Source organism: Phyllobates terribilis, unplaced genomic scaffold (genome assembly GCF_046119375.1).
Source record: "Phyllobates terribilis strain yellow unplaced genomic scaffold, ASM4611937v1 Scaffold_5__5_contigs__length_657084704, whole genome shotgun sequence".
NCBI lineage: Eukaryota > Metazoa > Chordata > Amphibia > Anura > Dendrobatidae > Phyllobates > Phyllobates terribilis.
In genome coordinates, this window is record NW_027362765.1 from 243,574,750 (window position 1) to 243,588,788 (window position 14,039).

The 14,039-nt window shown below is 44.2% G+C and overlaps 1 protein-coding gene across 1 annotated transcript in view; it reads right to left on the reverse strand.

Moving 5' to 3' along the window:
- The window catches only part of ST6GALNAC2 (ST6 N-acetylgalactosaminide alpha-2,6-sialyltransferase 2), a 129,002-nt gene that overhangs the window by 39,454 nt on the left and 75,509 nt on the right, over nt 1–14,039 (reverse strand). Inside the window, exon 5 of the mRNA XM_073683961.1 lies at nt 11,953–12,115. Within this exon, the coding sequence (XP_073540062.1) occupies nt 11,953–12,115 (163 nt within the window). The remainder of the gene's footprint in view (nt 1–11,952; nt 12,116–14,039) is intronic.

Genomic DNA, 14,039 nt, shown 5'->3' on the forward strand with positions numbered 1-14,039 from the left:
AACCCCACCTACAACGAGACTCGTGACCACAATCAACCTACATATCTTCTACTTACAATTTATATTGGAGGACTATACTTGCACCACATACATTTATATATTGCAAGCATTCCCTGTGATAAAAAGGTATGGCAGCAAATAAATTGTCACAGGGATACCGCAACAGAGAGGGTTCAGAAGACCACAGTGTCTGGTTTCACGAACTCCTGCACTGGTTAGCACTGCAGTACTTCACCATCTTATTAAACAGTGCAGGTTTTTTTCCTTGCTAGCAGTGCAAGGGTTAATCTGTTCATTTGAAGATCCTGGAGCTTTCCTACCTGGATTGTCTTAGCTGTTCATTATTGGCCATTCCCCTCTGCTATATATGCTTGCCTCTGGCACATAGGGATTGCCAGTGTTAGTGCTTACTGCCTAGATCTTGAGTTGGAGGTGTAGTTCGGGGTTGGAGTTGGCGTGTGGAGATTTATTCAGGAGATTGTTGGAGTTTTGTCTGTTTGCACATCCTCATCCTCTCCTATTTGGTTTCTCATCCTTTAACTGCCCTGTGTCCCTGTCTGTTATTTGATGTGTGTATTTTGTATGGTTGGTATTTTAATTTATCCCTGTCCGTTTTCCCTTGTTTGTCTGGTTAGCGTGTTCCTATACACTTCAGCTTTCCACTACTCTGAGTGGTAGAGGGGACAGATCAGGGTTGAATTAGGAGCATAGCAAGGCACGTGAACATGGCATCTCCACCTTCAGGAGTAATCCGGGGGACAGGGATAGACCAGGGCGCCTCTAGTTCTAGGGACCTGGTTAGCGCCCATAGTCCCAACACCATTGTGTCTTATCCCCTTAGTGACCGGACCCATTTTTTAAAATCCGATCAGTGTCACTTCATGTACCTATAACTATGGAATGCTTCAACATATCCCATTCATTTTGAGATTTATTTTTTTGTGACACATTATACTTTATAATAATGGTAAATTTATGTTAAAATGTTTTGCGTTTATTTATAATGATGTACAATACAAAGTTATATTGTGGTACCGTGTTAGCCAGAAAATGTAATGTAAATACTTTTATGCCCAAAAATGAAAAAAGTATTCTTGAAGTGATACCTTTTTTGGCCAACCAGAAAAATTATATACAGTATATGCAAGCTTTCAGAGCACAGAGGCGCCTTCTTCAGGCAGGATTACAAATGAATTAATTTGTAATCCCGCCTGAAGAAGGAGACTCTGTGCTCTGAAAGCTTGCATATATATACTTTTTCTGGCTGGCCAATAAAGGTATTGCTCCGAGAATACTTTTGTAATTTTTTGGCATAAAAGTATTTACAGAGTTTATTTATAAAAATATCAGAAATTTGACACAAATTTTAAAAAATGTGCAATTTTCAAACTTGGAATGACTAGCCCTTTAATCCCAATAGTCATACCACAGAAAAACATTAATAAATAACATTTCCCTCATGTACAGTGTGCATTTTAGGACATGATCAGATATCAAAATCAAACATCAGAATGATATCAGTTTGAGGCTAAATACCCTATCTGAGAACTGATTCTGACAAGTGATTTTGATGAGTGATTCTGACAAGTGATTCTGACAAGTGACTTTAATGAGCGATTCTGACAAGTGATTCTGACAAGTGATTTTGATGAGCGATTCTGACAAGTGATTCTGACAAGTGACTTTGACGAGCGATTCTGACGAGTGACTTTGACAAGTGACTTTTACAAGTGACTCTTACAACTGTAATAATAATAAAAAAAAGTCACTGTTAGCTGATGGGACTGGAACCCAAAATGCTGTGTCCCAAAGCCAGTGCACTAACCACTGAGCTATAAACTCAGTTGTAAAAACCTGTGAGCTCTATTTGGTTATATGATTTTCAGTGCAAACTTGTCTAAAACTCATTTGGACTTATGTACAGACTGTAAGCAAGCCAAATTCAAATGATGTTTGATTTTGATGTGTGAGTCTGATGTGTGACTTTCTTCAAACATCAGAAACAGAATGACTTTTAGTCACCCTGAGTATTTTCATGGTTGATCTCATAAGACAAGAAAAGCTATCAGTTTATATCACTTGATTGGATAGCTCAATGGTAAGGTATCAGCCTCTGAAACTCTAGTGTAAGAGATCAAATCCTGATTGGAATAAGAATTTTTTTTTTTAATTATGCCTATTTAGCACACAAACTACAGGGGTGTTTTACTTTTAATATCTGACACTCTGATTATCATCCTGACGTGTTAAGAGTTTCAGACACGCTGTCTATTTGCATGGTAAATTACATAGCCAAAGTAAATTGGGAGGCAATAATTTACTTGACAGCGTGTCTGAAACTCTTAACACATCAGGATGACAATCAGAGTGTCAGATATTAAAAGTAAAACACCCCTGAGGTTTGTGAGCTAAACAGGCATAATTAAAAAAAAAAATTATTATTTCTATCAGGATTTGAACTCTTAGGCTATGTGCCCACGATAGGGAAAGGGGGCGACAGGTCGCCAAAAAGATGATCATAGTGTCTCAAATATGCAATTCAATAAACTTTATTGATTAAAATATAGACATTTTGGTGTGGAATAAAACATCACTAGCAATTGCCATATGAAAAAGAGTAAATTAATGGAGACATGCATATGATTATCATATAATATCAATATAGTGTATCCGTATCTATTTCCTTATACATATGCATACATACTAAGAATCTCAACCGCTGGTCCTCTAGGTAAGTCTCTATAGGCAGACCATAGCTTATAAAGTACAAACATATTACCTTTAAAAGAGAATATACCAGGAGAGACCAGTACCTGTGCTCAACCCCGACACGCGTTTCGGCGTGGGCCTTTGTCAAGTCTGCCTATAGAGACTTACCTAGTGGACCAGCGGTTGAGATTCTTAGTATGTATGTGTAGCACCCTGAGGATTCGGCTGCTACAGGGGTATTGCACCTCAGCCAGAGGTGTGATATTCCACTCCCGGGTAAGGATGGAGTGTGGAACTGAGCTCAGTTAGCTGCATGCACTACACACATCCCATTTCCGGGGAACAGACCGATGGTACTCCCACTAGAGAAATGTGCAGGTACAACAGAGTCTGTTCCTGGCTGGAGTGGGAGGGGGGTGGAACATCCCAGTAGTGTAGGGGCAGATAGGGGGAGCAGCCTGGGTAAAGCTAGGAGCTCATTGGGTGCTGGTCACCTGAGCTCACACATAGAGGGAGTATATAAGGTGGGAACCATCTTAGATCAGGGTCACAGCCACTCGGAGACTACAACCCCCATCTGATCCGGCTCCGGGTATCCCTAACAGCACTGGCCCAGGGGGCGCGTCAACTTTGGCGTAGTCGGCAGGATTACGTGCCCACAACAACCGGGTACTGCGTGCCTGAAGAAAAGTTCACCGTTACCTTAAAAAGAAGTCTCCCGCCGGTTCCGGAGGGTCCCCGCCATCGGGCCCCATCACAGGTCGTTTCCCGCCGGTTGTCCGCCATTTGCAGCTTTTTCCCGCCATCCATGGAGTTTCCCGCCACTGGGAGACGATTCCCGCCATTTCCAAAGATTTCCCGCCTTGGGGGAGCGGACGCCATTATGGGCGTGCCAGAGGGTGGCAAGAGGTCACCTCCCATCGTGGGCCAGGTCGAAGAATGGCGCCAAAAGCGGAAACCGCGCCCACCAACAGAGACTGTGATGCTGGAAGTGTCCATCAGCGTGAGAGAACTGCCCCTGGAACTGAAGTTGCCCCGGAACCACCCTCAATGTGGGCGGAGACAGAAGAAGAGAACAAAGATGGGTGTCGCCTGGAGCAGTCTGGAGAGAGCGCACCCGGAGACAAGACGTCTGGAAGAGAGTCCAGAGAGAGCACACCCGGAGATGGAGGGAGAGCCAGGCAGCACCGACCCAGTGGTCAGGAGCCTGATGCGGGCCGCCACTCCAGAAGGCCTGCTGGAGATCCTAACACAGCTCCACCGAGACCGGGAGTGTGCACAGACCGCGCTGGAGGGCCTCGCACAGAGGTTGGCCCGGGTGCAGCGAGAGACGTTGGCGGAGTGGAGCCTAGAGATGGCCCAGCAGACCGAGACTCGTCAGCGGAGCACGCCACCCGAGACGAGGAGACAGACCGCCTCTGAGGATGGCGCAGGAGGACTGAAGGCCGGAGACGGCGCCGAGAAGGGAGCCGAACGAATGGAGGCAGGTAAAGGGGACGTCACTACCCCGAGCCGAGAAACCGCGTGCCTGCCCCAGCTCCCCGTCGCAGAGCCCGAAATTCCCCCTGCCGTGCCCGTCGCTGCATCGTCACCGCCGCCGACTAGGCCTCAACCGGAAACTGCGGCCGCGACCCCTGTGACGTCACACGCCTCGACCTCGAGCGTGGCCAAGCAGGAAATACCACCGGCCTGGTCGCAAGGCCTAGTACCTCCGGGCGACGCAATACCAACAGCGCCCCCTACCTCCGCGGAGCCCCCGGCCTGGTCGCAGGGCCAAGTAACCCAGGGCGCCGCCGTTCTTACGGTGCCCTTTGCCTTTAAGGTGCCCCAGGCCTGGTCGCAAGGCCTGGTTAACCCGGGCGCCACTACCATCAATGCGCCCTCAACATCTAGAGTGCCGCACCTGGGTGAGGATCTATTCGCCCAGCATACGTGCCCGGATGGGCAGCCCTTCATATGGCCCCAGGAGTACATTCAGCTGGAACTCCAGAGAGCAAGACCCCTAGACGAGCCCCTGATTCCGGCTCCGAAGCCTGTAAAGAGGACCTCGCCCCCGCTGGAGGAGGAGCTGCGGTGTGAGGAGGAGCAAGAGGATCCGGACGGGTCTGAAGAATCTAAAGAAGGAGCAGGAGGACGCCGTCGTTGAGTACGGTAGTGAAGAGACTGTATAAAGTTGCCCGTCGGGGTACCAAGAACTGTTGCTGCTTTAAATATGTCCCCGTTGGGACCAGCCAATTGAACTGTTAACCCCGTGTGTCCCAATTCCCATTACCTGGCCGAGGACTGAGAGCGGCCATACCTTCCCTTTGTATATAGTTGCGCTTCCTAAAGCGCCCCCTACTGGTTTTATAGGAAAACCGTGTTTCTTCAAGAGACTGTCGCACTTTACCCGGTCACAAGTTGCACCGTGACCGGAGGAACCAGAAACAAGAATGTTTATATGAAAAGTTTATTGCTACTGATGATGTTTTATATGTTTTATATGTTTATGTTTATGAAAAAAAATGTATGTTTGTGGATGTTTATATCTTACAGCCCGAGGACGTGCTGTGATTTACCAGGGGGGAATGTAGCACCCTGAGGATTCGGCTGCTACAGGGGTATTGCACCTCAGCCAGAGGTGTGATATTCCACTCCCGGGTAAGGATGGAGTGTGGAACTGAGCTCAGTTAGCTGCATGCACTACACACATCCCATTTCCGGGGAACAGACCGATGGTACTCCCACTAGAGAAATGTGCAGGTACAACAGAGTCTGTTCCTGGCTGGAGTGGGAGGGGGGTGGAACATCCCAGTAGTGTAGGGGCAGATAGGGGGAGCAGCCTGGGTAAAGCTAGGAGCTCATTGGGTGCTGGTCACCTGAGCTCACACATAGAGGGAGTATATAAGGTGGGAACCATCTTAGATCAGGGTCACAGCCACTCGGAGACTACAACCCCCATCTGATCCGGCTCCGGGTATCCCTAACAGCACTGGCCCAGGGGGCGCGTCATATGCATATGTATAAGGAAATGGATACGGATACACTATATTGATATTATATGATAATCATATGCGTGTCTCCATTAATTTACCCGTTACACTCTTTTTCATATGGCAATTGCTAGTTAAGCTTTATTCCACACCAACCTGTCTATATTTTAATCAATAAAGTTTATTGAATTGCATATTGGAGACATCATGATCATCTTTTTGGCGACCTGTCGCCCCCTTTCCCTATTTAGCTATTTTTGATGATTTGTGGTGTTGACAGTCCCATTTTGAATGGCCATATAATATCATTATATACGCTGACATGATTGCAAGTAAAATATGTATATGGCTGATTTCTGTTAGTTCCCTTTTATGTGCCCACGATGCAGAAATGCTCAGGATTTTTCCTGAGCGTTTCTGCATCTCCCTGGCAGAAAAAACACATGCCGATTGTACATGTGGATTGTACATGTGTTTTCCTGCCAGGGACATGCGGATGTGAAGAGTTCTTCACTTGCATTTCCGCATGCGGGTTGACAAGCGCTTTCCAAGCGATTTTAGCATCACTTGGAAAGTGCTTGTCAACTTGGTCACACTATATAAATCCATGCAAACAGCATGGATTTATATACTGTGACCCGAGAGAATGTAAAAAAATAAAAAAATAAATATATACTTACCCTCCGATGGCCCGCGCTGGCTTGCTTCACCGTCCCGGCTGCCGGCAGCGGTAGACTGAAGGACCAGCCGACGTCAGCGTCACGTGACCCGTCACATGACTCTGACATCAGCGCAGGTCCTTCATTTCATCGCGAACTGCAGCCAAGCAAGGAGGAGCGCAGCGCGGGCCGCCAGAAGGTAAGTAAGTATATATTTATTTTTTATTTTATTCTTTTTTTTTTACAGTTTTCAATGGTACCCGGGTCCGGAGGAGAGTCTCCTGTCCTCTAGACCTGGGTACCATCCTCTCATGCCATATACAGTGATGCGTAATCCATGCGGTCTAATGCAAGTCATTGGCGGCGAAAACGCAGCACTTCTGCAAAATAATTGGTAGTGCTGCGTTTTTTTCCGCAATGATAATCCGCAGCGGAAATTTCCGCACCATGTGCACAGCACATGCGGATTATCATTGGGGAACATGGCAGACCTTCTACCATGCGTTTTTTAAGCGTTTCTGCAGCGTTTTTGCCGCTGCGGAAATGCTTAAAAAATGCATCGTGGGCACACAGCCTTATACTGGAGTTTCAGAGGCTGATACCTTACCATTGAGCTATCCAGTCAAGTGATTCGACCTGATAGCTTTTCTTGTCTTATGAGATCAACCATGAAAGTACTCAGGGTGACTAAAAGTCATTCTGATGTTTGAAGAAAGTCACACATCAGACGCACACATCAGAATCAAACATCATTTGAATTTGGCTTGCTTGCAGTCTGTGCATACGTCCCAATGAGTTTTAGACAAGTTTGCACTGAAAATTATAGAACCAAATAGAACTCTTAGGTTTTTACAACTGAGTTTATAGGTTAGTGCACTGGCTTTGGGACATGGAATTTTGGGTTCAAGTCCCATCAGCGAACAGTGACTTTTTTTATTATTACAGTTGTAAAAGTCACCTGTCAAAGTCACTCGTCAGAATCACTCGTCAAAATCACTTGTCAGAATCGCTCATCAAAATCACTTCTCAGAATCACTTGTCAGAATCACTCGTCAAAATCACTTGTCAGAATCGCTCGTCAAATTCACTTGTCAGAATCACTTGTCAGAATCGCTCATCAAAATCACTCGTCAGAATCACTTGTCAGAATCACTTATCAAAATCAGTTCTCAGACAGGGTATTTAGCCTCAAACTGACATCATTCTGATGTTTGATTTTTATATCTGATCATGTCCTAAAATGGACACTGTACTCATGTCTGCTTTACATCAGCACCATTTGTAAAATGTTGTTTTATTTTGTTAGCATTTTAGAAGGTTTCATAATGTAGCAGTACTTTTTCATTTTTTCAAGGAAATTTAAAAAACTTATTTTTTTAGGGACCTGTTCAGTTTTGAAGCGCCTTTGGGGGTCCTATATTTTGGAAACTACCCAAAAGTGTTACCATTTTAAAAACCGCACCACTCAACATATTTAAAATTGCTTTCAGGTAGTTCATTAAATTTTCAGGTGCTTTTCAGGGATTAATACAAAAAGGCATGACAGGAATGAAAAAGTTTATTTTTACCACCTAAATTTTGATAACTTCTGAATAGGCTGTTATAGCCGGCAGACTCAAAGGCCGTTATTTGGCCATTAACTGCCATGGCAAATATCAGGACCACACAATCAAGATCACAGGGTGCCAATGGGGTTAAAGAAGAAGCCCCCACGCTCTGTTAACCATTTAGATGCTGTAGTCACTATTGACAGCATCATCTAAGGGGTTAAACGATCATGGTCAGTGCCAAAATTGATCATGGCTGATGCAGCAAGTTGTCAGCTATAATATACAGCTGATAGCTGCTGGATTGTCACCCGTCAGGGGATGCTAGTCTCTTAAATCGCAGGTCGTTAAAAAGACGTATTGGTGGTCACTAAGGGGTTAAATCGTACAAGGCGTCTTGTCTGCTTCACTATGTGCATATAAGTGGCCAAATTCTTAAAGGGAAGCTATCATCAGAAAATTAGATATTGATCAAATCAGGTTTTTGTGCTAAATGTATTTTTTATGTTTTTGGCAATTATTTTTTAAACATATCACAATTTGTATTAAAAATAAAAAAATAGAAATCTTGCAAATCTTGCAATTATGACACTGTCCACTGGGGCTTTATACTCATACTTCCTTTTGTTTAAGGAAACAATACATGTACAGAGCCACAATGATCAGACCCTGATCCTATCTTTTGTTTTAAAATTTATCTAATGAGCCTGTGAAAAAGTCATTGTAATGGCAGGGGAGCAGCATCAGCTGTGACATCTCCTATTGTGATTGGTGGATCGTGTGTCATCAGCTATGTTTTTAGCTGTTACCTGTCATTATTATCATGCCTCTACTGAAAAAAAAAGACCTCCTGTAAAATCCTCCTGAAAGGACAGCAAATATGAGTCTAAAAAGCTCCAGCTGTCAGTGTGAAAATTGCAAGATGACTATTTTACAAAATAAACATAAACATCTTGATATGAAAAAAATAACATTGCCAAAAAGTTTTTAATAAAACATACAACACAAAGGCCTGATGTAAATATTAGGTAATTTTTAGTGATGAGCGAACATGCTCGTTAGTCGAGATTTACGAGCATGCTCGGGTGTTTTCCGAGTATCTTCGTCGTGCTCGGGTGTTATGTTTCAGTCACTCCGTGCTCATGATTTGCGACTGTTTGACAGCTTTAATACATGTGAGGAATGCCTGTTTCTTAGCATGGAGTGACTGAAAATAACACCCGAGCACGCTGAAGATACTCGGCGAGCACCAGAGCATGCTCGCCAAAAGGGTTAACAGAACATACTCGCTCATCACTAATAATTTTCTTATGACAGCTTCCCTTTAAAAGGCTAGTACTCACATTAATTTTCCACAACTAAGGAAAACATAAGACATAACATAGTAAAATGTCATTAGAATGATGAGCTAATGAGATAATTCACAGGCCTTAACAGGTCAAGGATATGTCTTATGTAAGGGGGTGTAGCAGTAGTTGCGCTCAGGTGGTTGTCTCCAAATCACTCCCTGACATGTCAACCTGAATGTATATTATTAGCCTAAACATTCAAAAATAGCTAAACCTGTGATCTGGGTAAATCGGTGTGATTTCAAATATGATTAATAAAGGCTATAAATGACAATACATAATTTTACTTTACCAAAATTCCTACATTAATGAATGGCGTTTGGCAGGGTAAGTCATCTACAAATATTAAAAATCCAGTTAGTGGTATGTAAACTTATCATCACAACTGTAGATAATAAAATTGCAAAGATATGTGACCAGCAATGATTTTATGCTTGGCTGGATATTGTCTTTTATATATTTTGATGTGTCATTTCTTGTTTATGCATGTGTCTTTGATCCTTTTTAATAGGTGAACCTGGATAATAAGGGGGTTGTTCTCACCTCTGGGAACAATTTTTTTTTCTTACTTAAATGCATGTAATTGGGGCTAAAAATCATTTTTACATGTGGGTTTCATAACATTTTTGTCCTGTTTGCTTCCTATAGCCGCTACATTACACTGTCTATTACTGGCTGCAGAATGAGGTAACACATTATTTTTATTTTATCACATGTGTTGGGGACATGATTTTCTGGCACTTACTAATATCTACAGTGGTGTGAAAAAGTGTTTTCCCCCTTCCTGATTTCTTCCTTGCTGCTAAGGGTGGCCCAACCAGTTATTAGGTTTAGGGGGCAATCACATTTTCACACAGGGCCCTGTAGGTTTGGATTTCTTTTTCCCTTAATAAAGGCCTTCATTTTAAAACTACATTTTGTGTTTACTTGTGTTATCTTTGTCTAATATTTAAATTTGTTTTGTGATCTCAAACATTTAAGTGCGACAAACATGCAAAAGAATAAGAAATCAGGAAAGGGGCAAACACTTTTTTTACACAACTGTAGATATGATAGGTTCTTTTCCTGTTCTTGTTAGTGCACTTTCCTCACAGATTGCACAGCTCTCCTGTCCACACAATGGCTGCTGGTGGAGGAGAATGTGACCAGAACTGTCCTCAGTCTCCTCCAATAGAAAAACAGTTTTCTCATGTGAGGTTTTCAGTTGGACAAGAATGAGGACAGGTCTGGTCACATGTTTCTCCACCAGAAGCCATTTTATGGACAGAAGTGCTTTGCAGTCTGTGAGGAAAGTGCACTAACAAGAGCAGGAGAAGAGCCTGGCAAACTTATATATTAGTAAGTGCCAGAAAGTCATGTCCCCAACACATCTAATAAAAAAGAGACAATATGGCCGACCCCAATAACTCATTCTGCAGCCAGCAATAGACAATACAATACAGCGGCTATAGGAGGTAAACGGTGTAAAATGTTTAATGAAATCCAATTGCAAAAATGATTTTTAGCCCCAGTTGCATGCATTTAAGTAAGAAAAAAAACTTTGAAACTTAAAATATCAAAAATGTTATCCTTACAAAGACATATAATAACTATATATGATTTAATTACTAAAGATCACTTATGCACAGGTCCCCAAGACTCCCCTTAGCTGGGATGGGTGCTTTTACTAGAACTATTTTTGACTGACTACGACAATTACTAGACTACCATTTTTTTTTATTAAAGGGGTTTTGTCAAGACAGACATTTATGATATATCCACACAATATGCCATCATTGTCAGATAGATGTGGGTCTCCTACAGTCACAGGGATTTGCACTCTGCCCCCCTTCTGTTATTCCTCAAGTAAATGTAGGAATAAATTGACAACTGGTAGTTAACATTCGGCTGGGTAGAATAGGTTGTGTCCCTACACAGTCCCACACTGCAAACAATGATTGGGCAAATTCAAAGTGCTTAGGGACTCATCATCCAATTAATGATGCGAAAGGTTAAAACCCACATGTCAGATTAATCATGCATTTACAGGGGGATTAAGAAGATAATAGTTATTTTTTGAGGTTAAGTATTTAGTAAAACTAGTCATCAATGTCTGATCGGCTGGGGTCGGGCACCCAGCACCTCCGCCGATCAGCTGTTATCGTGGCGGCAGCCACCGGCCAGAAGTACTTACTTGCGGAGCTTGGCCGTCTAGTTGTAGTGGCCACCACGTAGTACTACACATCTGCCTCCAATGGGAGGCGGGTGTGTAGTACCCCGCGGCGGCCGCTACAACTAGACGGCCAAGCTCAGCAAGAAACTACTTCTGGCCACCACCACCGATAACAGTTGATCCGAGGGGGTGCCAGACCTATCCTAAGGAAAGAGCATCAATGTATAAGTAGAGGACAACTTCTTTAAATATTAAGCAGGTTGAACTTTCAAAAAGTCAGTCATTCTGACATGAGTTTTCAGAGTCAGTACACCAGCCTCATCAGATGTGAGAGATCAATGTAATAATATATGCGGTTGATATTGTGAAATCTGGTGACAGAACCCATTTAAAATGATCGTACACACGTGTGTTACTCTATTCATTCACTCTGGACGTGGTTTATTTTTTGCTGTGATTTTCCGAAATGTATGCTTTTGCTGCGTTTTAAAAAAAACAAAGCAGAAAAATGCGCCCACAGCATGTGAACTGTGCCAAAACATTCATATGCAATAATATTCATACCTGAAAACATAGTCATGTTTATCAATCTCCTTCCCTTTTCTGGAGCCATTTAAGATCCCGCCATTTCCCACCACAGCGCAGCGAACACACCCCTTAGGAGGCTGCCAATCAAACAGTTTCTGGTTTGCAGAATGATTAAGTAGCTTTAATGTGGACTCAATATCTAAGGGAAAAAAATGGGAAAGATGGGATAATTCATATGAGACCTATTCTGTAAAATGAAAGAACAGAAACATTAGTATTTTAGAAGCAGTTGCCATTTCTCTAATTGGAACAATTCTTCATTTTGTTTGTACATGAGCAGAACATTGGACAGCAGACAGTTATGGCAGGAAAGCTTCGTGTCTCAATGGTGACAACTACTGTACAATGTTACAAAAGTAATGAATCACATTATATTCTGCGCACTAGGTAGTCTCATGTGGAATGTTTATAGCTAGTAACCTGAAAAGTATCCACAGCGCTTTGCATCAAAGATGTAATATATAGAAATTAAGTTTTCTTGTTTGTTTCTGTTGTGGCAATCATATATATTTTTATGCAGGTAATTGATAAAAAAATTAAAAGCAGTTAGGAGACATGGAAAAGTCAGAATCACGCATTATTTATACTGTATCTCCTGGCTCAGAAAGAACTTGAATGCTGTAGCAATGAACCTGAACACAATGGCATTTGATTGGCTGCAGCGGTCACCCAATGCTCCCAGCTAGAAGAGATAGCCGAAGAACAGGTGGGGATATTGGTGATAGTGTGACTACGCCACCCGTGGATTGCGGTCAATGGGGACCGCCGCTGCAAGGCAGACCGCTGAGGCCGGTGTTATGTGTGCAGCTAAGAATGGGATGACTCCCCACTGGAGGAGTACAGCCTCAGGGCAGTTAGCGTGGATGATGGGAGTGATGGTGGAGATAGTCCCAATACCAATAGTGCCGGAGGAGCAAGAAGTCACAGACAACATGTTGCAATCCAATGTCCTTTACTCACAGTTTGTATTCTCCAGGTCACTCTCGCGAAGCAGTGACCACCCAAGCCGTGCTGCGTCCACCAGGCAAGGGACTCGGTCAACTCCCAGGTCTTTCTGGAGTATGTCTCAAAGCTCCTTTCCGTCCTTTCTCTGGCTCGTGCCCCACCAGTGACCAAGCTTATGTCCAGCTCCCGCGGGCCTTCTCTTGGGAGGGCTACGTGCCCACGTCCCTGACCCTATATGGTATGCCTTCCTAGCAAGGTGTAGCGAGGGGTCGCACCAAGGGCTGGTCACGACCTCCGGTTCTTGGCTGAAAATGATTTGCTTGCACCAATTTGGGATCCGGTACTCTGTTCTGCCAACCCGTCACCCACAATCTCCTGGGTCCTTAGGGTTCTCTCTACCTTCTCGTTCCTGAGCCTTTCTGTTTCACTTGTTACTTCTGTTCTGGTCTTGTTCCCTTTTCCTTTCCAGTGTTCCTTCTCTTCTCTCTCTCTCTCTCTCTGGCTCCGGCCTCTGTGCTAGGCCTGCCCAGGGAGCAGAGCCCATGCAGCAGCTCTGCTCCCTGCCTTCTCCACTTCTCCTCACAGACTGAACTTCTTCTTCTTTCTCCCAGAGCTAAGATGGTGCCCACCTTTTATACCTCCCTCTGACCATGAGCCCAGGTGACTAGCAACCAATGGGCTCCTTCCTATGCTCAGGACCCAACCCCTATCTGCCCCTACAGCACTGGGTATTCCACCCCCCTCCTCACTCCAGCCAGGGACAGATGCTGTCGTGCCTGCACTTCTGTCTAGTGGGAGCACCGTTGAGCTGTCCCTCGGAAATGGGGTGTGTGTGCTGCATGTGACGCGCCCCCTGGGCCAGTGTTGTTTGGGGGATACCCGGAGCCGGATCAGATGGGGGTTGTAGTCTCCGAGTGGCGGTGACCCGGTCCGTGCCCAGGGTGTCAAACTCAGTGTGTGGCAGTCTTTACAGATGTTGTTAGTGTTCTTAGTGTCGACTACGCCACCCGTTGATTTGCGGTCAAAAGGCCGCCGCTGCAGCAGGGTCCGCTGAGGCTGGTGGTATGTGTGCAGCTGTGATAGTATAACCCCCAACGGGAGGGGTATAGCCTCAGGGG